This window comes from Lynx canadensis, chromosome F2, assembly GCF_007474595.2.
Source record: "Lynx canadensis isolate LIC74 chromosome F2, mLynCan4.pri.v2, whole genome shotgun sequence".
NCBI classification, from domain to species: Eukaryota; Metazoa; Chordata; class Mammalia; order Carnivora; family Felidae; genus Lynx; species Lynx canadensis.
Genome location: NC_044320.2, coordinates 34,852,716 through 34,880,372, shown reverse-complemented (window position 1 = coordinate 34,880,372; position 27,657 = coordinate 34,852,716). Strand labels below are relative to the sequence as shown.

General features: G+C 47.0%; 1 protein-coding gene across 3 annotated transcripts; it reads right to left on the bottom strand.

Moving 5' to 3' along the window:
• Positions 1-20,045: 20,045 nt before the first annotated feature.
• On the bottom strand, positions 20,046-26,558 carry KLF10 (Kruppel like factor 10). Of its 3 annotated transcripts, none has more exons than XM_030304089.1 (4): positions 26,397-26,558; positions 23,140-23,373; positions 22,123-23,035; positions 20,046-21,651 (listed from the first exon to the last, which is right to left on the bottom strand). In XM_030304089.1, the coding sequence occupies exons 1-4, from the start codon at positions 26,430-26,432 to the stop codon at positions 21,392-21,394; spliced, it is 1,443 nt and encodes a 480-aa protein (XP_030159949.1). In that variant the 5' UTR covers positions 26,433-26,558; the 3' UTR covers positions 20,046-21,391. The 3 variants fall into 3 exon arrangements, with proteins under 3 accessions (XP_030159949.1, XP_030159950.1, XP_030159951.1); XM_030304090.1 differs by lacking the exon at positions 26,397-26,558 and adding an exon at positions 26,236-26,346; XM_030304091.1 differs by lacking the exon at positions 26,397-26,558 and adding an exon at positions 24,340-24,429.
• Between the last annotated feature and the right edge of the window lie 1,099 nt (positions 26,559-27,657).

Here is a 27,657-nt window from a genome sequence, read left to right as displayed (position 1 = left end):
GGTGGTGCTGGGGTCAGCCTGAAGAGAGGCCGCAGGAACTCTTGGCGGTTTAACCCCATGAAACCACACAGAGCCGCCCTCCAGCCTTCCCTGGAGTGAGGTTTGCCCTTCCTGGACCAGGTCTAGTTTGTTAAAGCAGTACAGCACCCCCCCCCCACCCCGCCCCATTTGCTCTCCCCCAGAACACTGAGTTCTGAACTTTCTAAGTTGATGAAATTATCTGATGTGGTCACGCTGCCTCATTTTGCAGAGCGCTGTTAGCTTTCAGCGCGCTTTCATTTCTGCTATTTCTATTATCTCAGTTTGTCCTCCAGGAAGTACGCTGGTGTGGGAGGTGGGGGGGGGGGGGGGTTATCTGACAGTACAAAGAGGTGGAGCCAAGAGCTCAGGGTCACAGACCTGCTGAGTGGCAGAGCCAGCGTGGGGACTAAGGTCTGAGTCTTTGCTCAGAGCTCAGCCAGCAGACCTGGGGAGGCAGCTGGCCACCTGCTTCTCCAACATGGCTATGATGAACTCCCCCTGGGGAGTGTCTATGCAGCTCTCCAGACCCTCCTCTGAGCATTAGGCAGGTTCAGTTCCCCTAGAAATCTGCATTTGAATCCGCACCTCCAACTGAAGCGAACATAGCAAGAGGCCTTTTAACACACTTCATGGAGATCTCACTGGTTTATGTGGTTTGACAAAAATGAGTGATTTTACTGGTGAGAATTTGAAAGCCCTTTGAAAGGAAAATTGTGCCTGCAACCCTCAAGCCCTTGGCTCAAGCTACATTGGAGGCCCGGTCAGAGTGATTAACCCACCAAAGGAAGATAAATATACCCTAAAGCCCTTAGCCCACTCTCGGGTACTTTGGCAACGCCCAAAAAGTGTTGGTCTCTTTCTTCCTTCTCTTCAATGCCAGTAACTTTTGGCTGTATATTCTTAGGCTAATTTTGAATTTTGTCCCACTTTCGCTTGTAGCTGTTTGGGTTTTTTTGTCTTTTTCACCACCATTAATTGTCACTTTTTTTTTTTTTTTTTCTCCTGTCTCTCAAACTCCTGAAAGCCTGACCTTTTCTTTCTCACAAAGGCTCCCTGGTTGAAAAATGTCTTGGGGCTCACAGTGGAGCCATCATTTATTTCCACCTACGCCCCACTTGGGTATCAACACCCTTCCCACAGTCAGACCTCGGGTCCAGAGCCGGCGCGGCACCCCGCAAAGAAGCCACCTGTGGTATTTATGCATATTTACTGTGTTTCCTGGGGTAGGTACAGAAGGGTGCCTCCAGGCCAGCAGGCCTCCGCCTACGTAAGAGCCTCCTCTGGGGGAAATTGACTAATTGAGCGTTATAGACAATGAAGACCGTGGGGGCGTCTGGGTGGCTCAGTCCCTGTCGGACTTCGGCTCAGGACCTGATCTCACAGTTCATGAGTTCAAGCCCCACGTCAGGCTCTGTGCCGACAGCTCAGAGCCTGGAGCCTGCTTGGGATTCTATGTCTCCCTCTCTCTCTGCCCCTCCCCGCCTCTTAAAAATAAACATTAAAAGAAAAATAAGTGGTGCCTGGGTGGCTCAGGCGGTTAAGCGTCGGACTTCAGCTTAGGCCATGATCTCACGGTCTGTGAGTTCGAGCCCCGCGTCGGGCTCTGTGCTGACCGCTCAGAGCCCAGAGCCTGCTTCGGGTTCTGTGTCTCCCCCTCTCTCTGCCCCTCCCCTTCTCATGCTTTGTCTCTCTCTGTCTCTTAATAATAAATAAATGTTAAAAAAAACAACAACATTTTTTTAAAAAGAAAAGAAAATGAAGACTGTGTCTCCTAAGGTCTTGCAGACTTACAGATGCTGGTGTGTCTGAGGTTTTGATGAAAGTCTACTGTCATTTTTTTCCAAGTGAAGGGCTAGTGTGCTCCTCAAGGGCTTGTTACTAAGATGTTTCACCTACCGTTTCTGTTTTGCTCAGTTCTAGTCTCTTGAAAATCTTTGCATTACTTGTCTGCTAATTATAAAAATGCGTGCTCATTCAGAAAATTTGGAAATCCCAGAAAGGTATAAAATAGAAAAAACTCACAAAGCTCCCTCCACCCAGACTCCCTCTATTAACATTCTGCTGTATATAGTTCCGTTTTTATGTCTGTTGAATTTTGAATAATGTATTTGGGATCACACTATTTTATTTTTTTAACTAAAAAAAATTTTTTTAATGTTTATTTTTGAGATAGAGAGAGGGAGAGATGGAGTGGGGGAGGGACACAGAGAGAGGGAGACACAGAATTCGAAGCAGGCTCCAGGCTCTGAGCTGTCAGCACAGAGCCTGACGTGGGGCTCGAACTCACGAACTGTGAGATCATACCTGAGCCAAAGTTGGACACTTAACCGACTGAGCCACCCAGGCGCCCCTGGATCACACTATTTTATAACTCAAGGTTTTTTTTGCTTTTTTTACTTAAAGATCATGATACTTCCTTGGGTCATTATATTTTCTTCCAAAGCATGATTTTTTTGTAAAGACTCCCATGGAATGGAATTGTTTGTGCCACAGTGCACTTACTAATCCTTAGGGAACACTGTAATGGATGTTCATCATTCTTGTGGTACTTAGTACTTAGTAGACTTTGTATCTGAACCCTTTCCTATGTTTAGAGACTCCCCTCCCAGTGAGACAGAACCTGCCTCCCACAAGGGAAGTTGGAAATAATACTTTTCCAGGCTACTTTGCAGCAAGAATGTGGTCACGTATCCTAGGCCATGCCAATGAGATGAATTTGCCCCAGAAACTGGAGTATGAAGAAGCAGAGGGATCACAGGCCTGCAGTCAGGTAAAGGTGAGGCAGGATGACAGCCCCATCAGGTTCCAGAAGCTTCCAGAACCCTGTTATTTAGCAGCTGTGGTGCTGACAGCATCAGCTGCAGTGTTTGTGCCCAGGAACGTCAGCAGAGCGTCTTCATTAGACATACTGTGGCTTATTCTGACTGTTTTTTCTGACACCCTCTATGTCTGATTTCCTGCTTTTCCTGGAGATTCTGTGAGCTATCCACTGCCCTTTAATAAATTCCTGGTTTTTTTGCTTTTTTTGTTTTTTTGCTTAAAAGAGCCAGATTTAGTTTTTGTTGTTTGTAACAAAGATCCCTGCCTAATTTAACCAAAAAAAACCCCCAAAAAAACAAACAAACAAAAAAACCCATACACGTCTTTGTTACAAGCAACAAAAACTAAGTATGGCTCTTTTAAGAAAAAAAAAAAAGGAATTCATATATATATATTATATATGTATTATTATATAGTTTCAACATTTGCCATTTTATTTATTTATTTTTTTAAGTTTATCTATTTATTTTTGAGAGGGAAAGAGGGAGTGTGGGAGGGACAGAGACAGAGAATCAGTGGAGAGCCTGATGCAGGGCTCGAACTCATGAACTGTGAGATCATGCCCTGAGCCAAAATCAAGAGTAGGTCACTTAACTGACTGAGCCACCCAGGTGCTGCTCAACATTTGCCATTTTAAAAAATGTTGGGGCTGACATCCCTAGACACAGCTTTCTACATATCTATCCATTTCCATTGGTTAAATTCTAGAACTGGAATTCCTGAATTTAAAGTATAAACATTTCCCGGGCTCTTGATAAATGTTGCCAAATTATGCTCCAGAAAACTAGGAATTTTTAATGTCCCATTTTTGCAGTTCTCTGGGGTGTTTTTTTTTAGCGGTGATATTTCTTTGTAGTGTTTATCATTTTCCCAGTTTTCATTCATTCCCTCAACAAACACAAACACCGAATGTGTCAGGCACTATCCAAGGCCTTTAAAAATAAATGTGTATTCAACTAAGTAGTATGCAGTTAAAAAGACTGTAGTAGAGATATCAAGTCTCAATCAACAGCACCCCTCTTCCCAGCCTGATGCTAAACCAAATGAGAAATACAACAAAAAGAATAAGGTGTTTAGGGTCAAAAACATCACCTTTGTTAAGCTGATATTGAAAAATCTGGCTTATGTCCGCAGGCAAATCAGCTTCCTAATTCTGAAGCCCCACACCAGGCAGGCTAGAGGACCGGAATATAACTTGCAGTCCTTATTAGAAACTAGCACCCAAGAAAAAGGAAACAGGAAAAGTCTGGGTTCTACCTTCCAAAATTACCAACCTGGTTTGTCTTGTCTCCCTCCAGCCAGTAAGTGATAGAAGGTTACCAGGAGTGCCTAGGCCGAGGGAACACTCTCCCATGGAAGGAAGCAACTGCAATGAGGAATAAGTATTTTCCCCTGACAAGAGGTATAACGAGAGGAGGGAGAGACTGCCTAGGAGGGTGGGGAAGAATTTGCAATGGGCCCAGGTAATCTAGGACGCGAGGGCCTTGAAGGATTTCACCTGAAGGACAAGCTGTGAAACCAGCCCTGTTAGCTCATACAAGCACCTGGAACAGACCTTGAAACTTGCGAATCAAGGAGAAAATGTCTGATGGCAGATCAGCCAGTGTTTGCCACAGGCAAGGGGACTAGATAAGAGAGATGTCAGTATGTAACTGGTTTTGCCTAAGGGAGAGTCATTCCTTCCCCTGGGAGCCTAGGCTTTCTGGTCCTGGACAAGGACCCTCCCCTCTGTTCCCTAAACCAGTTTCCTAGTTGTTCTGGGCACAGATCAATTACAGTTTCCAGTGTCTCTCATAATTAGGTACATCCATGTGACTAATTTCTGGCCAGTGGAAAGTGAGCACAAGAGGTGAAACATATCCAGGTGTGCCCTGTAGTGTGGGATGCAGTGTCTCCCCCAAAATTCATGTCTACCCAGAACCTCCGATGTGACCAAAAGAAAGACTTTTTCTGTACCTACAGAATACTTCGGACCCCAAACACTGGGGAGGGGAGTTCCCTCATACCAAACAATTCTCCACTTCTCAGTGGACACCAATTGGCTATCCTCCAAGTTAACTCAACTGGAACGCTAACTACCTGGAGTTAGCACAGACCCCACAGGTTAAGGGCTCAATCCTACATGACTGTCCCTACTTCAGACACTAATCTCAAGTCCTATGTTGTCACCTGTACTTCTGACCAATCAGATGTACCTATACATTGGGGGAATCTCACAATCCTCTCCTCAGGTTGAGAATTTGTTAGAACAGCTCACAGAACTCAGGGAAATACTCACTTATATTTACTCGTTTATTATAAAGGATATAATAAAGGATACAGATGAACAGCTAGATGAAGAGGTACAGGGGGCGAAGTCCAGGAGGGTCCCGACTACAGGACCTTCTGCCCCCTTGGAGGGGGAGCACAGTACCTTCCCAGCCCATGGAAAGTCCACCCACCTGGAAACTCTCCAAAGCCCATAGTTGAGGGATTGTTATGGAGGCTCATCACGTAGGCATGATTTATGATTAACTCATCTCCAGCCCCTCTCTGCTCCCTGGAGGATGGGGGTGGGTCTAAAAGTTCCAAGCTTCTAACCATGGCTCGGTCTTTCGGGTGACCAGCCCTCATCCTGAAGCTATCCAGGAGCTCACCAAGAGTCACCTCATTAAAACAAAAGATGCTCCCGTCACCCAGGAAACCCCTAGGGACTTAGGAGCTCTGTCAGGAACTAGGGTCAAAGACTGAATATTAGAACAAAAGATGTCCTAGCACCACTTTTTTTTTTTAAAGGAAACATTTTTATTTTATTTATTTATTTATTTAACTTAATTTTTTATTTTTTAAAATTTACATCCAAATTAGTTAGCATATAGTGCACCCATGATTTCAGGAGTAGATTCCTTAGGGCCCCTTACCCATTTAGCCCATCCCCCCTCCCACCACCCCTCCAGTAACCCTCAGTTTGTTCTCCATAATTATGAGTCTTTTCTGTTTTGTCCCTCTTCCTGTTTTTATATTATTTTTGTTTCCCTTCCCTTATGTTCATCTGCTTTGTCTCTTAAAGTCCTCATATGAGTGAAGTCATATGATTTTGTCTTTCTCTGACTGACTAATTTCACTTAGCGTAATACCCTCCGGTTCCAGCCATGTAGCTGCAAATGGCAAGATTTCATTCTTTTTGATTGCCGAGTAACACTCCATTATATATATATATATATATATATATATATATATATACCACATCTTCTTTACCCATTCATCCGTCGATGGACATTTGGGCTCTTTCCATCCTTTGGCTATTGCCGATAGTGCTGCTATAAACACGGGGGTGCATGTGTCCCTTCAAAACAGCACACCTGTATCCTGTGGGTAAATGCCTAGTAGTGCAATGGCTGGGTCCTAGGGTAGTTCTATTTTTAGTTTTATGAGGAACTTCCATACTGTTTTCCAGAGTGGTTGCACCAGCTTGCATTCCCATGTCCTAACATCTTTATGACTCAGATTATAAGGGTTTTAGGAGCTCTGTGTTAGGTACTAAGGGGCAGAGGCCAAATATATATTTCTTTTTATGTCCCTGTGACCTTATTTGGAAGAAGGGTCCATAAGATCATCCTGGATTACCGTGGACCTTAAATCCAACAACAAGTGTCCATATAAGACAACAAAGGAGAAGTCACAGAGACACACATAGGGGAGCAGTTCATGGGAACGGAGGCAGAGAATGGAGTGATACAGGTATAAGCCGAGGAATGCCCAGGATTGCCAGCAGCCACCAGAAACTGGGAGGGAGGCATGGAACAGGTTCTCCCTCAGAGCCTCCAGAAGGAATCAATTCTGCTGACACCTTGATTTCGGACGTGTGCTCCCCAGAACTGTGGGAGAATACGTTCTTGATATTTTAAGCCCCTAGGTTGGGGTGGTTTGTTACGGCAGCCCTAGGCAATGAGACGGGCCTTAAACCCCTCCCAATCAGTCTTCCCTGCTCTCCCCCTCTGGCCGGCTGGCATGGGGACAAGCCCCTGGTGATCTTGTTGAGGCCGCGGGGGCCACCAGATGGAATGAGCCTGGGTTCCTGCATCACTGTTCTGAGGGAGCAGGAATGCCTGTGGGGCAGAAGCCACTTGGGCTTCTGGATTTATCTGTTATCGGCACAGGTCACGATCTCATGGTTCATGAGACTGAATGCCACGTGGGGCTCTGCGCTGACAGCACAAAGCCTGCTTGGGATTCTCTCTCCCTCTCTCTGCCCCTCCCCTGCTCGTGTGTGCACGTTCTCTCTCTCTCTCCCAAATAAATAAACATTTAAAAATTTCAGTGTTTTCCTCCCCACGTAACGTGTTTCAGTGTCTCTCTCTTATACACACGCACATGTCCCACCAGATCCTAAAAGCAAGATGTTATGTGGGTGGCTAGTTTCCAGTGGACTCCCCTGAGAGCAGGCTGTGTGCAAAGTTCTCCTGCCCAAGAATGAGCCCACGAAGACAGAGGTCACTGAGGGTAAGGATTGGAAGTGCCAGGTCCAAAGTCAGAAAAAAGGCTACTTCAGCCATACAGATAACATCACATCACCCTCAATTTGTGCTCCACGAATGTAAGACACCCTTGGACAAGATCCCAGCCAGTGGCGGAGTCAGCCTCCCAGCTACCATGGAGATTTTAGGCTAGTGAGATTTCCCTGAAACCCAGGGTTTTGTTTCCTGTTTGTTTCCCCCTGTCTCTTTTCCTTTCCTCTCTTCCTTTTCTTGTCTGGCCTGAGAATGTTCTTGGAAGCCTGTGGTCCAGAGAAGTCATGGTGGGTCATTAGTGATGACGATAAACCCCTCACTTCAAGTAGGTGAGTTGAAGGAGAGTCCTGGGTAACTCAGTGGGGTTGACTCAATACCAAATACGTCCAGCTCAAAGCTCTGCCCAGGGAGTGAGATAAACATTGCATCAGACACCAAAGCTGCCCAGAGAAGGTGACGGGTCATGGACAGGTCAGGACAGGACAGGGTTTAGCCAGGGGCTGAGGAGCTTGGGAGAGTGGACACTCAGGAAGGAGAGAAGGTGGCGGGGAGCGCAGAGGCTCCTAGGAACACTTTATGGAAAAGATGGGGCTCAGCCCCAGCATGTTAAGAAGGTATGGTATCTGAGATGCCAAGGGGACACAGACCCACTGGAGAGAAACCCAGAACTGTTCCAATTCCATCCTTCTCAGCTCACGAGGCTTGGGCTCCGGATGCCCATCCTCCTCCTGGAGCCTCCATGCTCCTTTACTCTGACCTGCTGCTTGCTGCTACAGTCCTGGTCCTAAACCTGGTCTGCCTCAGTTATAATGCTGGGTTCCCCCTTTATCCCCTGAGACCCTCTGGGAGGGACACTTGGCCACTGCCCAGACTGGGCCTTTGAACTGAGCATCTGCGGGCAATGCCCCACACCTCAGCTTCCCACGCCTCTTGATTGCATCAGGGGATGAGGCTTCAGAGTCTTTTCTCTAGGCGGGGCACAAAGAGAAGGGGATTTTTGATAAGCCCCATTCTTGGAAATAAACACGGAGGACAGAGGTTCAAATGGCCTCCTGGGACCACCTTGGGAGCAGGAAGGGGGCTCGGGGAGTCAGGAGCTGTAGACAAGGAACCGAGTGTGAATGCCTGTAGACATCACACCCAATAAGGCTACAAACCACTCCAGGCCTCTAGGAAGGCAAGAAAGGTCACATTTGATCAATCGGATTCAATCCATTCCAGCTTCAACTTGCCAGCGTGGGGAAAAACCCAAAGTCGGTCCCTTCAGAGGCTCCCTTCCTCCACTCTACACAAGAAACCTCAGTGCTTCCTCAGTTCAGACAAAAATGTCTTCTATATAACATCTGTGCTAAGTACTGGCCCGTGAACTTGGCAGCTGCTCCTGTGGGGGGCCGCTCCTCTGAACGGTCACCCCTGCCAGACTTTGCCTCGGAGCTCCGGGGTTTGGGGCCTGTCTTGCCCACCATTCATGACACCTTCACCATCCCAGGGCCAAAATAGCAAATAATCACTTCCTGGGCCTAGGAGTTCCAAACTGGCAACCTGCCAACACAAAAGGTTTATTTTTATATGACTTACATGCCAAAGTTAAAAATCAAAACATTTGATATAAAAATCTAGATTTCCATGGACCGTGATGATGAGTGTGTAACATTGTGAATGTACCTAATGCCACTGAATTGGATACTTAAAATGGCTGAAATGGTAACACTTTATATTACATATATTTTATCACAATAAAAAAAATCCAGATTTCCAGCTTCTTCAAAAAATCAGATTCTTCTGAAAATTGCTTTTCCACATAGCAACATTGGTACCTCAGCCATCTCTGCTCATTTTCTACATGTCAGACTTGGTTCCTCTACAGAATTCACCCAACCCTTCCTATAGATATTTGGGTTTGAGACCCTGGACTCTCCCTTCTCAAAGAATCTCAGGGTTGGAGGAAAGTTTCAAGGTGGCCAGTTCCTACCTATACCACCCGCCATAGACGTTATTCTACTCCCCCTATATATTACTTCCTCCCAAGGGAAGGGAACCTGAACATCAAGAATCCAGGGGTCTAGTGTGCTTCTATGGGGATCCCCAGCTGCCCCAGGAGCTCAGATCTTTCCTGATTTAACAGCCATCTGTTTCTCAGTAGTCAATTACATGGGAAGCCTGTCCTGTGAGTCTGTCTTAGAGGACAGCAAAGAAGGAAGAAAGTCAGCAGGGATAGAGGGATAGGACAGGCCCAGGAAATGAGAGCAGTTGGGGTCCCTGGTTCACAGAGACTGGGAATCCTGAGGAGGAATCCCAGGGTTTAGAACTAGACCCTGTAGGGGTCCAGTTGTGTCCCCACCCCCTGCCCAGTTCATATGTCTGAATCTCTAATACCTGTGAAGGTGACCTTATTTGGAAATAGGGATGTCGTTAAGATGAAGTCATTGGGCCAGGCCCTGATGCAACATAACTGATGTCCTTATATAAGGGGGAAATTTGGACACAGAAACATGCCTCCTGGGAGAACACCATGTGAAACGCCATGTGAAAATGAAGGCAGAGACAGGGCCTGCTCCCACGATCCAAGGAAGGCCAAAGATTGCCAGCAAACCACCAGAAGCTGGGAGAGAGGCATGGAACAGATTCTCCCTCTCGGCCCTCGGAAGAAACCACCATGCCAAGGCCTTGATCTCAGACATCTGGCCTCCAGAACTGTGAGACAATCAGTTCCTCTCGCTTAAGCCACCCAGTTTGTGGTACTTTGTTACGGCAGCCCTGGTAAACTAACACAGATTTGATCCAAGTGGTTCCAGGATGGGCCCTTCCCCCTTCCTGCTCGGAAATGGACGTCAATAACGAACAAGACTTGTGTATGTGCAGTGGAGAAAAAAGAGATACTTCGAGACAAGAGACAAGCGAAGTAATGTGAGCAGAAATGAGCATTGACGGGATGCTTTTGCAAAGGCGGAAGTGCAGGTAATTGCTAGCCGACATTTCTCGGGCGCCTCCTGTGTCAAACACGTTACGGAGGCCTGTCCTTAAAACAAATGAGAAAAACGTGGTTCAGAGAGTTTAAACAGTATGCCCAAGATTAGGTAAGTGAGAAAACCACAGTTTGAAGCCAAGATCACGATGTTTTCAACTTTTCAAACAGAGGAGGACGGAACTGGTGCCTCAAGGCTCCCTCTGATCTTGCACTTGGCCTGGGATCACTTGGGCACTGAGCCTGGGGCCGGGCTGAACTAGGACAAGCTTGACATGAAGTAACTCCTCCCTGTTATCCCCAACCCAGACGCGGCCACTGGGCAGACTCAGCGTTGAGCCAGCCGAGCCAGAACAGAGGAACCAGCACTGGGGCCAAGTTCTTGTTCCAAGTCTCTCCCACAGTGAGTAGTGGCTACTATGAGGCCACCCAGGGCGCCTGCACACTGGCCAAGAGATGCAGGGTGGTTTGAGTACAGCCACGCTCACTCCTGCTAAAAAGGATTTACTTCACAGCTGCCAATAAAAGCCTGAAAACAAAACCGAACAATCCCTAAAACATTCAGATTCAGAAAAAAAAGGTTAAACACCTCTTCACCCAAGCACCAGGCCCGGGGAGAAGAAGCCGGCCTGTAGTGCCAGCTTTAGCTCAAAGTAGGGGACAATCAGGGAGCCGGCTGTCTTGCCTAACCTGAATCTTCAGGATTGAAGAGCCTAGAAAGTCCTCCCTTAGTCCAAATGCTTATAAAGTCCTCAGTTAGAACCCCCCCCCCTTTTTATTTCCCCTGAGGGCAGAGATCGCAAATGGATCAACCTTGAACCTGACAGGATGCCGGTGGCTGGGGCATTTGAAAGGTAGAAAATCATCAACTCATCAACACTTCAAGGTTGTGCTCACTAGGTGCCAGGCATTCCTAGGGCTTTATAGATGCAGATTCATTTCATCATCATACTTAATCCTAGCTTGCCCTAAGTCACATAGTCACTAAAAGGTAGAGCTGGGATTTACAAGTCAACAGTCCAGACCTCATGCTCTGGGCCACCATGATACTCTGCCTTCTTAAAATATTTAGGGAAGAAGATCAGCATTTTACCCACTTAGCGTTTGTGATATCCTCACCATCAAAACCAGGCACGAGGCAGCAATGGTCAGCCCAATACTCTTTCTCCCCTACTCTTTAGAGCTGCAAAGTGCAAAATGCTGGGAGAGACCTGCTCACCCTTCTCTGTCACCTTCTGAACTCCTCGGAGGATTCCACTCCCCAGCTTTCCTCCCTACACACAAGATACTTCAGGTGAAGGGAGTAGATTGTCCCCATTAAATACTTGTGAGTCTCAAAACCAAGGCATTAATTCCAGGATGTCTTGTGTGTGATCTAAGATGGCGCCATTGCACTATTTAAACAATGGTTTCTTGGGGCGCCTGGGTGGCGCAGTCGGTTAAGCGTCCGACTTCAGCCAGGTCACGATCTCGCGGTCCGTGAGTTCGAGCCCCGCGTCAGGCTCTGGGCTGATGGCTCAGAGCCTGGAGCCTGTTTCCGATTCTGTGTCTCCCTCTCTCTCTGCCCCTCCCCCGTTCATGCTCTGTCTCTCTCTGTCCCAAAAATAAATAAACGTTGAAAAAAAAAATTTAAACAATGGTTTCTAACCTTTGCTTTGTCTCCACCAACTCAAGCAGGGCACTGGTAGTGTGAAGGGGGATGGTGTGACTGCTGGTGCTTTTCTCTCTAAGTAGACAAGGTAGATGTGACCAAACACCTTGTAGAAGCGCTTCCTTGTTCAGGATCAAAAATAGGATATGGCCCCATTTAGTTATGCAAATATAAGGCACCCAATGTCATGGGGGAAGTGTAACTGGTCTTTTTTTTTTCCTTTAAAGTCATACATGTCAGGGGCGCCTTGGTGGCTCAGTCAGTTGAGTGTCCAATTTCAGCTCAGGCCATGATCTCACAGTTCATGAGTTTGAGCCACGCGTCGCTGTCTGTGCTGACAGCTCAGATCCTGGAGCCTGCTTCTGTGTCTCCCTCTCTCTCTGCCCCTCCCCCACTCACGTGCACATGCCCTCTCTCTCTCTCTCCCTCAAAAATAAGTAAACGTTGGGGCACCTGGGTGGCTTGGTTGGTTAATCGTCCAACTTCGGCTCAGGTCATGATCTCATGGTCCGTGAGTTCGAGCCCCGTGTCGGGCTCTGTGCTGACAGCTCAGAGCCTGGAGCCTGTTTCAGATGCTGTGTCTCCCTCTCTCTCTGCTCCTCCCCTGTTCATGCTCTGTCTCTCTCTGTTTCAAAAATAAATAAACCTTAAAAAAAATTTTTTTTAAATTAAAAAAAAAAGTAAACATTAAAAAAATTAAAAAGGAATTTAAAGTCATACCCCTCAATACCACATGATGTGTTGAAATGATCCCTGGAGGGAGGAGAATAAATTCATTTGGAGCAAAACAACCTCATGGGACAAAAGGGCTTGTATCCGTCAGTACATCTTTACAAGTAAAGGCTATGAGGTGGCAACCAACGATCCCCCAAATCACATCTTAAAACTACAAAAGTTTCGTCCTCGCTCCTTACCATACTCATTCCAGAGCTAAGGTTGACTAGCTGGAATTTTGCTGGTCACCATAATAGAGGGAAAGACAGCTCTGGAGGGCCTAACACCAGCAGTTACATACTCTGGTCCAGAAGTGACACATATCATTTCTGTGACCAGACCAGAATGCATGACCTCGCCCAGCCACCAGGGAGAAGTGTAACGCTAACATGTGTCTGAAGCGTAGAGAGAGCCTGAACTATTTGATGAACTCACTATTACGACCCCTACAGGGATGGGGACCCAGGCTCCCTTTCTGTTTGAAGATCACTGTTATTAGAACCACACTGACACAGAACAGAATGGATGTGATAAATGGAATTGGAAGGTAACACGGCTGGGTTATGTCTCCAGCCTGCAAGGCTGACTACAGCCTTGGCCGAATTTCCCTAGTTGAACTAAATGGAAATTTGGGAAGAGAATATTTAATCTCGTAGACAAAATAAAACTGAACAAATCCAAACATGGGTATCAAAAGACCACCATTATACCTATTCTGTTCACGATATTGTTGGGATCAGGCAGAAGATGCTGTATCCGCTTTATGTCTGAGGCAGAACAAGCTTATCTTTAGAGATAATTAAGAGAAAAAAGGGGATTGTCAAATTACATTGCAAATAAAGTTTGTAAGTATGTAATGAAGGAAAACTTTGTCGAGGATAAAGATTATTTCATGACTAAGAAATACCTGGGTGCATAATAGAATAATATGTCTCCCTTATGGCTAGGAATTACACACTGCACTGGGCATGATGTCACTGTGTGACACGCGGTAGGGAGTTGAGGGTACTTAGTTCTCAGGGGAAATTTACCAGATACTAAAAATAGGAACTTAAGACCAGTTCACTGCTCTCTGTGTATTAAGATGGGGCAGAATAGACTGACATAGGTTGCCCAATGAGTCACATTGCGTTGTCTCAAAATTCCAGGACCTCAGAATGTGACTGTGGTTGGAAATAGGGTCTTTAAAGAGTTAACAAGGTAAAATGAGGTCATTGGAGTGGGCCCTAATCCAATATGACTGGTGTCCTTAAAAAAAAGAGGCGATTAGGACACAGGCAGACACAGAAGGAACACCACGGGGAGACATAGACAAGACAGCCGTCGATAAGCCGAGGAGAGAGGCCTCAGAAGAAACCAACCTTGCTGAGACTTGATCTCAGACTTCTAGCCTCGAACTGTGAACATTTTTGTGAACATTTGGAACTTGGCCTTCCCTCAGAACAGGGACCACGCCGTCACAATTTCTAACTAACGTTAGAAACTTTGGAGCCTGTTCTGTTTTCACAATTGGTCTGAGTTGTGACACTTGCAGTATCCGCTGCTTGTACTGGGGCAGTTCCCTTAGCATTTGTTTGCTTGTTTTGTTCACAGCTTTCCCGCCTAATTCTCTCTTGGGAAGCAGGTCAGATAAGCATCAGAATCCCCATTTTAGGGCTAACAGAGCTAACAGAGCCATGAAATACATTGCTGAGCTCATAATTACAGTCAGTTCAGAGCTCATAGCCCCTCACAGGCTCCATGACCCCAGGAGATGTTTCCTGTTCCAGGACCACACTGCTTTACTTTGAACAGTGGTAATAAACACTTGATGCTTGTATTTATCTTTTCAGTGAGACTGTGCAAACTAAAAGGCTGCCTTTTTAAACTATGGTCAAGGTTTGGATAATTGAATTTAATCAGAGGATCCAATCTCATCTACCGACACCCACCAGTGATCATCCCTTCATCACTTCGGTTTATTCCTAACTTCTCTCTTTCTCCCCAGAACCTCACATGGATTTTTCCAAACCTAGGCTGTGCCTCCACTGACCAGTAGCTACGCTTAGAATTAAAATCAAATTATCCTAAGAAAATCAAAGGATGATCAGGTATCATCTTATATTTGGGGGTATTTCCACCCTTTTCACATCCCACTTGCACACTGGTCAATCAAGATCAAACTGGGATTATTGGCATCCGCAGGGAAGAAAGCCACAAATTTCTAAGTCTCTGTCAAGATTAAGATGCCAGCCGGTGGGGGACGCTTAAAACAACAGACCTCATTTATGTGGCCCCATTTGGTTTTATTCCTTCCGCTGGAACAACAAGCCGAAGATGAGAGAATTTCGGAAGGTGCCTGTCAATAGAAGGAGGTCACGTTACCTGGGCAGACCTGGCAGAGGTGTGACCTGATCATTTTCTGGGAGGAAAGATGTTTTTATCACTCCTGCTGACCCTGGGGCTCCAACTCCTAGAGGTCTGTATAGCATTTTTAGCCATTGCTGGATAGAACATCTGATGTTGGGCATCTATCATCACTAAGCCCAGATACGGAGAATTCACACAAGCAGGGGTCATTACAAGGGGAACAAAGGAAGCTCCACTAACTGACTGACTCCATAAAGGTAGTTAAGTTCAGATACTGGGTGCTTCTACGGTAACTCTGTCCAAGTTTGTACTTTATAATCAAATGACAATTGTCCATGCTTTAGCTATGCTCAGCAAATAGCCATGGCTTTCCACTTTGTGCTTTCCTTCCCATTAGACTGGTCTAATTGTAATGACAGTTACTGCAAATGGGTCACCCAAATAATTAGACACATCGAGAGAAGTATGAAAACCCTGGATATCAAAATTCTCTAATCTCCCTAGCTTTGAGTGGCTTTTCTTTCCCAGAATAGGTGGCCACCCTACATGGGAATTTTAATCCATTTACTGCCATATATATGTTCCCACACATGGGTGCTATACAGTGCCAGGAAATGTAAAATGTATTATATTTTCCAAGAGCTTTTGTATACAGAGCCTTGTTTGAGCTTGCCAGTAGCTCTATGAGTGTGTTCAGCCCTGTTCTTAAAAGCGGATGCTGAGATGCAGAACGATAAAAGCAATTTTCCCAAGGAATAAACTAGTTATCAGTTCAACCACAACCAGAATTCAGGTGTGATGGTTAATTTTGTGTGTCAACTTCATGCAGCCACAGAGTGTCCAGATATTTGCTCAAACATTCTGGTTGTCTCTGGGAGGGTGTTTCCGTATGAGATGAACATTTGAATAGATAGACTGAGTAAAGCAGATTGCCTTCCCCAACGTGGGTGGGTCTCCTCCAATCAGCTGAAGGCCAGACTACAAAAAAAAGGCTGAGTTAGGGGAAATACCTGCTATCTGACTATCTTCAAGTTGGGCCTTCAGTTTTTTCCTGCCTTCTGACTGTGACTGAAATTTCAGCTCTTTTTGAGTCTTGGGCCTGCCCCCATTTGGACTGGAACCATATTATTGGCTCTCCTGGGTCCCCAGCTTGACCACTGCAGATCTTGGGACTTGCCAGCCTCCATAATCACATGAAGCAATTCCTCGTAATGAATCTCTTGCTATGAATCCTACTGATTCTCTTTCTCTGGAGAACCCTAATACACCAGGTCTTTTAATTTGATCAGTGCTCTTTCCCTATACCTTCTCTAGAGCACAGCTACCTGTGTAGAAAATTAGAGGTATTTCTATTTGAGAACCACCTCTAAGCCATTTCTCAAACTGTTGTTAAGTTGGTCAGAAAAATGCCAGAACTGGATTAAGACAGACAGACACACACACACACACACACACACACACACAATCAGTGGGACATCTCTAGAGACAAGGCTTCCCTTAAGGTGTCCCTGGATTTCATTTCCTCCAAAGAGAAAGAACAGGTTAAGAGCTGAGCCATTACAGGCTGAGGAATTAGACTCACTGAGAGGGACTTGGTGAGCCTTGTATATGTCCGTCTTGATCAGATTTCTTCCCTGCCCAGTTAAAAATGCAATGAAAAGAACCTAAATTCCAGTGGCGCTTTGAGAGCTTTGAAGGTGTAGTGAGAATGCTTCTAGCACTAGCAGAGATTGATGGGAATAAGAAAAAGGCAGTCTTCAGCTCTTCATTGCCTTTGTCTGTACCCTGCATGTCTTGTAACAGCTCCCTAATTGTTCTCTCCCTAAGCTGCACAGACCTCTCAGTTTTCAGTCTGACAAAATTTAGTGAGCCCCTGCAGTGCGTCAGACACTGGTGACAGAGCAGTGAGCGAGATTCATGGAGTCCTTGTCTTCATGGAGTTTTATAGTGAAAGGGAAAAAGATATTAAGCACTTTTGGCAAAGTGTAATTATTAAAGCAGAAATGTCAAAGCGAAAGGGCAGGAAAATATTTCCAGCAGGAGAAATCATGTGTATGAAGGCTCAGAACTTGGACATGGTGTAGAGAATAAGGTGGGAAGTGGTGTGAGAGGTTGTTAGAAGCGTAACCGTGTGGGGCCTTCCAGCTCTGCTCTGTGCCTTCAGCAGCCATCAGCCACATATAGTTACTGAGCACTTGAAATGTGCTTAGTTCCAACTGAGATATGCTGTAGACATTTAATTCATACTGGATTTTGAAGTGTAGTGCAGAAAAAGATAATATCTCATTAACAATTTTGTATTGATTATATGTTGAAATGATAAACTTTGTGGACGTATCGGGTCAAATAAAAATATGAAAATTAATTAAAATTTTTTCTGATGTGGCTACTAGAAAATCTCAAATTACGTACGTGGCTCACATTATATTGCTATTGGTCAGCACTGGTCTGGACCATGTTAAGAAACCTGGACTTGATCCTAAGAGCATTGGGAAGGTTGTGAAATGTCTTAAATGAGGAGGTGACATGGTCAGGTTTGCATTTTCAAAAGACTGGTTGAGGGGGCTGGATGGTGGGAGACAAGATGAGACCCATTAGGGATAGCTGTGGTTGTTCAAGTGAGAGAGGGTGGTAGCCATGAGGACAGAGAAGACTTCCAAAAAGTGAGATGACTAACACCAAACAGCTCTCATTCCGGTGAAACATGAACATGATAGGTTGAACCCAGATAAAATTTCCATCTGAGTCCATCAAAAATGGTTGAATAGTGAGAGAACTAACAAGGGTCAAAGTTGGAACATAAAGAATGACATAAATATCCCTAATTCCACAGTGACATAAATAAATGAATACATAAATGAGGGGGGAAGCAACAACTCTTTTCCCCAGAATTCCAATTAATAATGAAGAAAATATGAAATCGCTATTAGCATATCACAGTAATAACTGCCGTATGCAAGATCTATGTAAGCATACTGAGTGGGCAAAAGTTTAAGCAGAAACAGGTTATCCATCTTAAATTATATCTCCCCAAATAGTTAATAATTATAAGGAGAAAAATAATTTACATCGGAAAATTCTAGCAGACATCACTAAGCTAAGTGATCAAGCTTAGCATCACCAGTAATACAGACATAATGTATTTCCTATGATGCAGCGAAGACATTATCACTCTGTGGTATCTTCCCAATTAACACATAACCTCATCTAGTCATGAAAAAACATCAGACAAACCCAAAGTGAGGGTCATTCTACAAAATAACCAAGAAGGACTCTTCAAAGAGATGAGAGAAGACAAAATGAGTGAGCATAGATTGGAAAGAATTGGATATGACAAGTAAATGTTTGAGATCCTGGATTAGGTTCTCTGATAGAAAAAAAAAAAAAAGACATTGGTAGAAAAAAAAAAAGACACTGGTAGAAACACTAGTGAAACCCAAACAGGTTCTAAACTTTAGTAAGTATTGTAGCAACGTTAATGTCTTACTTTTGGGCTCTTGGGTGGCTCAGCTGAGTATCCGACTCTTGATTTTGGCTTGGGTCATGATCTCACAGTTTGTGAGTTCAAAGCCCCACGTGGGGCTCTGGGCTGACAGGCAGGGAGTCTGCTTGGGATTGTTCCCGATCTCTCGGCCCCTCCCCTGCTTGTTGGCTTGCGCTCTCAAAATAAACATACATTAAGCAAATTTTAATTTCTTGGTTTTGATAAATGTTCTATGGCTATGTTACCAGCAGAAGCTGGATGAAAGGTAAATGGGAACTCTGTTTTTGCAACTCTAAGTCTAAAATTATCTAAAAAGAATGAACTATTAAAATAGCTTGAATATCAGTAATTTCATACAGTCCAACTTATACAGAAGTCAGACAAGAAGCAGCCAAAACTGCTAAAGCTACACTAATACCGTAATTATCATTACATGCTGCAAATGTTCTTGTCTGGGGGCAACTTTTGCACCAACATCAGTTTGCGTGAACATTCAATTCAAATTCATTACTCTGTTCCAATGATTTGATTTACAAAATTTTGAAGTTAAAGTCTGATGCCAGCTAGGACTGGGAAGAACACAGCCACGGGTGGCACATTTCCACTGGCCATGTCATCACAAGGGTGTGGGCACTAGGGCATCTACCTTCCTCTACTCCCACTTCTGGAGACCTACCATCATGAGGAAACCATTAGGATGGTCCAGGTCCCAGCATTGAGACTGCAGAACAATACCCTCCCCAGCGGCTGTGCTGTACTTACACGGTGTTAAGTTTCCAAGAAATAAGTCGTAACAGGTGCACAGATGACCCGAGATGCTTGTCTTATAACTGGTGCCAAGTGAGCACATTGCCCCTTACCATGCGTGTTCAACAGTGAGCCAGACTTTAGGTCAATAGCTAAGTTGGATACTGTGGACAATGTTCTCTCATGACAAGGGGATTTCAGAGCCAACTAAAATAGCAACCTCCAAAATTATACTCAATACACCCAACTAGCATTTACAGCTCCTAATTCCACTGACAAGTGACTAGCAAGTGTTTCTCCTGCCAGGTGTATTACCTTTCATGCAGCTTAAGTATCAGCATGTTTATTGCATTTAAGGTTTCACTTAATGGCCTGAGCTAATCTAACTTCCAGAGGTAATTTACTCTCCATTTAACAGGTCAGGATTCTTTTCATTTGCCACAGCAGTCTTATTGCTTGTAATCATTCATCGTGGTATGCCCCTTAATTTAATGCTACTTAAGGTTTTGCTGAGAGCCAGAGCTATATCTCAATCCCAAATCATCAAAACGTACAAGAATGTTTCAAGATTAAAATGTGTTGGTTTCTTGAACTGGGCAGGCTTGTAAGTTATCTCAGTGAATATATGGATACCAGTCCTCACTTTGTATACTAATTTGATTCACAGTAGAGATACACCCCTGCAGTTCTAAAATTGAATGAAGCTCTTAGAAAAATGCAGACACTAAGTCTTTGGATACACTCATAAGTGATCAATGTCATGTTTAGAGTGAGAATTGTTTTCAACAAATGCCATCAACCAAGTAAATATACCAAAGGAAATTTTTATTGTAAACAAGATATAAAGTACAACAAAAGAAATATTGTGCAAATTGTAAATCACAAAGTTTTTTTTATTATTTAAAGAAAATTCCTGTTTTCCAAGGGTCCAAGTTTTGATGTCAGAAATCAATACCCAATAGAGAAAAATGTTAAATGGAAAGATATAGTGCCATTTTTCACTGTAGATTTTAAACAATTTACTTTTGTTTTACCACTGTATGTATCATCCACTATAGAACAGAATATAACAGAAATACTGTTTAACAAAAGTGAATGTTTTAACAACTTCTATTCACCTAATTCCACTTCCCTCCCCCCCAAAAAAACTCCTATAAATTAACAGGACAACACTTGCCCATGTGAATAATGGTCACTAACTTTCTAATTCAATAAAGCACACATTATATCCTCATAATATAAGGGTACTTTACTGATGACATAAGTCATCTTTTTCAAGGAGTTATCTAAAATTCTTGGTATCCCTTCTTTACAATATATATTTTTATCTTCCATTTTTTTTTCTAAACAAAGTGCAATGTATCTTAGAGTCTACAGAAAACACATTGGTATACAATTTTCAAATCTACACAAGAAACTGCAGGCAAACTAAAGCTCAAAGCATAATAAAATGCCTAGATATAGTCATCTGTTAAACTTTCAAAACAAAAATGCAAAAAAATTATAGCTATACTTCAAAGCAATTAAATTACTGAGGATTCCAAATCTTTGGGCCCTCTTTAGCAATATACAAGCTGCTTAATTCCAAATGGTAGCAAGTATAAAAATGCTAGTTCTAGATCATATTTAACAACTACATCCACGAAATTGACTGGAAAGACTAGGAATAGTAAACAAGATAACTAGGAAAAGATGCCAAAGTTTGTAATACAAATCAATTTTCCATCTCCATCTCCGTACCATAATGTTTATTTCCAGTCTCTATTCTTGAAACCAGTGCTTTAGAAGAATCACATTGAAAAGTTGGTCTCAAGTACAAACGGTGAAAACGAATTAATAAATTGTGCACACAAATTCAAAATCTGTGCTACCTGTGTTGACCTCATCTGAAACCTTCAAAAAATATTTAAAGGAATAAAAGCTTTCTCATCTCTCTTATGTGATAAGAAATGAATCCTGCCACTCTGTGACCTGCTTGTGGCTGCAGCACTTCTTGTCCTCCAGCCCAGGGCTGAGGCTTCTCCTCAGGCTGTGGGGCTTCTGCGTTCCGCCGCACCGGAGGGCCACAGACTTGCAGTGGAAGCATTTTTACATCACCGCTGGCTCCTGGCTGTGACCAAAGTTACTTCGGATTCTCACCTTCTGAGCGGTCACTGCGTGGGGGCAGGGGTTGGAGGTAAGGCCATGTCATTTAACTTGCTCACTTCCATCTGCCAGTTTGGTAGCTTCTTGGCGGACAGATGGCGCCGGGCATGCTTGGTCAAATGGTCGCTCCTCATGAACCGTCGGTCACACATGGGACAAGCAAATTTCTTCTCACCTGTGTGGGTTCGCCGGTGTCTGGACAGTTCATCGGAACGGGCAAACCTCCTTTCACAACCTTTCCAGCTACAGCTAAAAGGCTTTTCTCCTGAGACAAAGAAATTCAGATCATCGTCACTATGCATTCATCAAGTCACTATAAATTGCAGATCTAATTATATCCAAAGACATACATTTTAAAATATCTTAAGAGATGCTCTTTAAAATAAAAGCTACTAAATGAATCAACTGTTAACTGAATGCTACATATATTTCCAACTTTCACTCAATCACATTTATAGGAATCTTTATAAATGCCAAACACAAAAAGGTTTTCTGACTTCAACTATGGTACAACGGCTTTAGAAATATTTTATTAAAGTAACTACTCAGACACATAATCATCGTTTGAGAAATTAAAACAAACACCTTGATGAAATCTTTGAGAAACCTGTAAATATCCCCCACTGAACTGGCTAATAAGGCAAGTTCTTCTTTAACATGCCTGGCTTGTACCTGTGATCATGGCCAAAAAACATTCAACTAAATCTCAATGACACGAATAAGAAATGGTTGGTACCTGTGTGTGTTCTCATGTGGGCCTTCAGATGAGAGCTCTTAAAGTACGTCTTGCCACATCCTGGGTGGCTACAGATGTGACTTCGTATCCTGGATGAGTCAATCTGAGGAGTGACTTTTGCTGTGGAAGGGGAAAACCCTGGAGCGGGGGCGATGGGAGAGAGTCTGGTGCCATTTGGGCTCACCACTGGAGGCTTTGGGTTCTGAACAACAGGCTGGGGAACGACAAACATGACAGCGCCTTTGGGCACCTGAGTGCCCATGAACACGACAGGTGGGCACACAGCTGGTGGCTGACTGGGTGGAGTGCTAGGAACAACTGTTGTCACAACAGGGTTGTTTGCAGGGAGGGGAACCATCTGACAGATGACCGGCATAGGTGGCACTCCCCCTGTTGACACTGCAGGTGGGGAGACCAGCACCGACTTCTGCTGTGGGGACACAGGGGCGGGCTGAGGTCTACAGATGACTGTCTCTGAGGAAGGCACAGAAAAGTCATAAAGTGCAGGACTTGCTTTCTCATTAACATCCGCCGCCGTGTTTCTCTCACGTTTGGATCTGTTTGGTGACACAGCTGCACAGGGTATGTTTTTTCTTGCAGCCTCAACGTTCAGGTGGGTTCTTCTTCGAAAAGAATTGTCCTGATAGTTGAGGATGCTGGCTGCTTTCACGGGGCAAGATCTGTGGTTACACAGCTGGGCGTCAGCTGTATGACGGATCACACTTGTTGCCTGAGCCTTGGGGAGTTTGGGGGCAGGTGCCGGGCTCTTCTCTTCCTCTTTGAAAGGTGCAGCAATGTGAGGCTTGGCAGGATCTGAGAATGATTTGAAGTGTCCGGTAGATGGCGCTGATGCCATCAAATTTGACACTTGAGAGGGTTCAAAGTCAGAAGGGCTGTAAGGTGGAGTCAAACACTAGAAAAGAAATAACAGAAATAGGCATGAGAAATTAAGTTTGCTATGTAAATTATAAAAAATTAGACCATCTGCAGTCTCATATTAAAAACAATAAAACTTACAAATGCTGGGATCGTATGAAAGTCAGGTGTACTCGGGAGTAGATTCTCTTCCTCCGACATATCGGATACAGGAGTAACAGGTCTGTTTTCAGTGTATTTCTTAAAATCAGACTTCCAACTGCAGCTCATTGACATAAGTGCTTCTACAGCTTCAAAATCACTCTTCTCTGCGGTTTTGTTCCAGGAATACACACTCTCCTTCGATCTTTCAGAAATCATTTCCATCCTTTCTTCCTTTAAGAACAAAAGATCAAATGCTTATAACCATATTTTTGTCATCCAAGTAACACGCAAAGCAACGTACAATTTTTCTTTACAGTTGCACAAATTTCCAAGTTTGTGAAATAATTTTTTCTCTCACCCCTACTAAAAATAAAATTTTCCTCATTCTTTCTCTAATACTTAGGGTTGAACACTGATATCCCTGCAAGGTAGAAGAGAAGTATATTACCATTAAGGAGACCAAGGCCAAAGATAACAATGCATGTATGATCCAACAATGCATGTATGAACTTGATTTAGAAAAATTATATTCTTCCCAGAACAGCCATCTGCAACTGAGATCAAATGAAATAACTAAGGGAAGGTTATGCAAAAGTTTTTTCAATACTGCAGGTGAGGTATGAGGACTTTTGAGGTACCAGTTCCCCACAACTGGTAGTGGGGAAAAGGCCAAGTGTAGTGGACAGAACTCAGGTCTGTCGATATGGGTCTGATCTTTTGAAAGTCACTTGGCACGTTAGGATAAAATCAACAGAATAGAAATCTTCAGTGTCTTTTTAAAATTACTACATTAGGTTATTTTAAAGGTAAAATACCTTTCATAGCTTGATTATCTATGGTAGAGAGGGATAAAGTGAAATATGTGGAAAAATCCCAAAGCCATATTTAGGCTTCAAGTTCTTCATATTTGTGTTCCCTTTCACTAGATTTAAACAATGGCTTGCCATGCATAGCTATGACCAGCTAATGCGATACTAAAAAATGGACAATCAAAATGTAATATTCCACCCAGAATTTGTAAAAACTGCCTGGTGAGTCTGCGATAGTCCAAACATTTTTTAAATTTTTTAAAATAACTGCCAGATGACAAGAATGATAGTGCATGCTTGCCATTTGTACAGCTCCCTCTATCAAGTGTTTAATGTTTCATATTAAAGTTCCTTAAACAGCACTTAAAAAAAAAATGGCACTACCCACCACCTTCCATTTTCCATTAATGTGATGCCATTCTTTTGGTTGAAGTAGAAATTGTGTAAAAATACCGAAAAGCATTCTTTACAAAGTACTACTCTCGACGCTAGTTTTAAAAAATACATAAACCCTTCGTGTTGATAACCTTAGAAAAGGAGCCACTGCTCTGGAGATTTCACCAACAACGCTATTGCATAATCGCGCGCCCCTTTATGTAAGCTGCAATGGACAGCGCACGTATGTCTAAAAGCCTCAAGACGCCAAAGCAAAGCAAAGAAAAAGGAGAAAAGGCAGGCAAGCAAGGAAGGGGAGCGTGAGCTGGGAAGGGCAGGAAGAGAAGCGGGGAGGGGAGGAAAGGGAGTGGGGCGCAAGGCAGGAAAGGGAAGAGCGGGTGGAGGCGCGGGCGGGGGAGGCAGACGAAGGGCGGGGGCGGACGGCGGGGGAGATCCTCGCTGGCGGGGACAGACGGATGGGGCCGCCCTAACCTCAATGAGGCTCGCGGGTGAGTCACTGGGAACATTCCTCGCCGCTCGCACGTCCCCGCGCCCCTGCCCCCGCCATTGGCCAGCCTGCCCGGCGGCCCAGGCCCGGATTGGCTGGGCCGCGAAGGGCGGGGGCGCGGGGGAGGTGGGGGCGAGGCATGTGAACAAAGCGTGATCGGCGGCTGCTCCGGGCGGCGCAGGAAACGTGAACTGGGAATTGCCGCGCCGTCACCTTTCACCTACTTCCTGAGCCCGCGGGCCCCCGCCCTCGCGCCGGCCCGGGGGAGGGGCCGCGGGCGCCGCCGCCAACCGCCCGGCAGTGCGCGCCCCAGCCCGCGGGGAGGGGCGGGGCCGCGGGCGCCGGCTCCGGGAGTGCCCGCCCCTCCCCGCTCCCGGAGAGCCGCCGTTCCCTTAGGAACCGACAGCAGGGCTGGGCCTCTCTGCCGCCCCTGGCGGAGGCCGGGGCTGGGTCACTCGGGGACGAGAAGCTCCCTGGGCGCACCCGCTCCCGGCCCACCCCCGGCCTCCGCCTCAGCTGCCGGAGGAGGAGCCGTGTCCCCGCGGAAACCCAGCCCCCTCCCTCCTCCCGGCCGCAGCCCCCGGGGATCCGGCCGAGCCCTCGGCGCTTCCCGCCCACGCCGCCCACGGGACCTCAGACCACCCCGTCTTTCCCGCAGACGCGGCGCCCCCTCCCCGCGGTTTCCGGCAGCTCCGGCCTCCGCCCGCCGAGTCTCCACAGGTTCCCAGACGTGCAGCCCCCACGGGCTCCGGCTCCAGACGCACGGCCCGCGGCTCCCGCCTCGACACGCGGCCCCCGCGTCTCGCGGCCCCGACTCCCCCCGCCCACGTCCCCCGCCCCACGGCAGGCTCCCTACCCCCCTTCCAGGGGGCCCTCAATAGGTGGCCACTTGCTCCCGCCAGGGATGGGGAGTCCCCTGCCGGCGCCTCGTCTCCCCTCGGCGGTCCGGGGCCCACGTGCCATTCCCCCGCGCCCACGCCGGGCGCCCCCTCCCCCAGCACCCGGCTGTCTGCTGAGCAGCCCCCGTCCTGCAAGGCTCGGCTCAGACCCGAGAGGGGCAGCCCCCTCGCCTCGCCAGTGGACACCCCGCCCCTCAAATGCTCGCCAGAAGCCCCCTCCCGCCCTGGGTCGCATTCCTGATCCAGACGGCGGCATCTCTCTCGGGTGCCAGGTGCAGGGTAGACCCCTTGTCCCCCCCTCCCCTCTACACCTTCCCCAGTCCTCGCTGCCAGGGCAGCAGCCCCCTCCTCACTCTTCGCGCTCCTCCAGCCATCCTCCCCCTCGCCCACCTCAAGTCTCCCTGCGGAGCTGCCCCTTCCCCTCCTCATTATACACCTCTCCCTTCGTCTCTAGAGCCCCGTTCGCCTCTCCTGACCCACTCCGCGACACACACGCTCTCACCAATGCCCAGTTTGCAGGAAGAAAGCCCCTTTTTCCTCCACGACCCCGCTGCACCCCGGTCTTCGGGCGCCGCTGATGTCAAGGGCTCGGGGTTGGCGCCCCGGCTGGCCCCTGAGACGCAGCAAGGAGAGGAAGGACAGGGGCATCCCCAGGTGACTTACCGAAGCCTGCTGGAGAGAAGCGCCGAAGTTGAGCATGGTTGGCTGCCTGGCTGCCGGCGGCGAGCTGACTGGCTGCTACGCTGCTACGCTGCTTGGCCACAGACGGGCGCCCGGAGACACTCGACGTCGCTCCCGCCGCCGCCGCGCTCCGCGCCGTCTGCCCCCTCCCCATTCAGGTAGCCTCTCCGCCTGCCCCGCGCCGCGGGCGGGGGCGGGGGCGGAGCCTGAGGACGGCCAATCAGCGGCAAAGGTGTGTGAGGCGCCGGCCAATGGGCTCCCGGGGCCACGCGTGATCAGCGGCTGCCCGGCAGCGTGAAGCTTGTGTCAGTGGAGCGTGTACACAATCCCCGGCAGCGTGTTCCCTCGGCCCGGCCCGAGGGAACTCCCGCCGCCACCTGACTCAGTGACACCCTCTCATCCCTCGCCCACCCCCCCAACAGCGGTCCTCGGCCCCGGCCTAGGGGGCGGTGCCGCGGGCGGGGGCCTAACCCGGAGGCGCGGCAGCGGCGCGCCCAGGCACTGCGGAGGGCCGGCCCCACGTGGGAGGTGGGGAGGGATGCCCGCTCCGCCCCGTCCCCTCTGCTCGGGGCCCCATCTCGGCCCGCCACGGGGTGGGCGGGACGCCGGGCAGCCGGGCGGGGGAGGCAGCGGCTGCTAGCCAAGGGGCCCGAGCCAAGAGATTTGCATTTGGAAGCGCCGTCCTTAGGCGTCTGGCAAGAAAGCAGAGCCCGCTGACCGACTGAGCTGCATTTCTCGAGCATTTACTGGGTTTTGCCTCGCTGAGCCGTGAGGAGCACCGAAGCGGGGAGGGGTGAGGAGGGAGGGGAACCCGGCCGCAGAGCCGACACCTGCTCCTGCGCCCCCCGCCCACGCCCCCCCGCCGCCGGCGCGGGCTCGCCCTCCCCATCTGCGTCGCTGGCAGCGGTACCCGCCCCGTCCGCCCCGCCCATCCTTCCTCCAGGCAGCTGGGAGAATGGTGTGGGGACTGCAGGAAGCCCTGAGGACTGGACCAATGGGGTGATGAGGGGCTGTAGACCCGAGTTTTTATCCTTCTCCGGAGCCGACGCTCGGTTGGACAATCGAGTTTTGAGCTCGTTGTAAAGTTTAAATTGCAGTCTACAAGCTGTTTCAAAGGTAGACCCCACCACCCCGGGCCAAGGCCTCCGGAAACGCCCTGCCGGGAAACAGCTTGTGGAGGGGTCTCCTAGGGTCACCCAGCGCAGGTCGGAGCACGCCTCGGGGCGGGGTTGCTGCGGGGAAG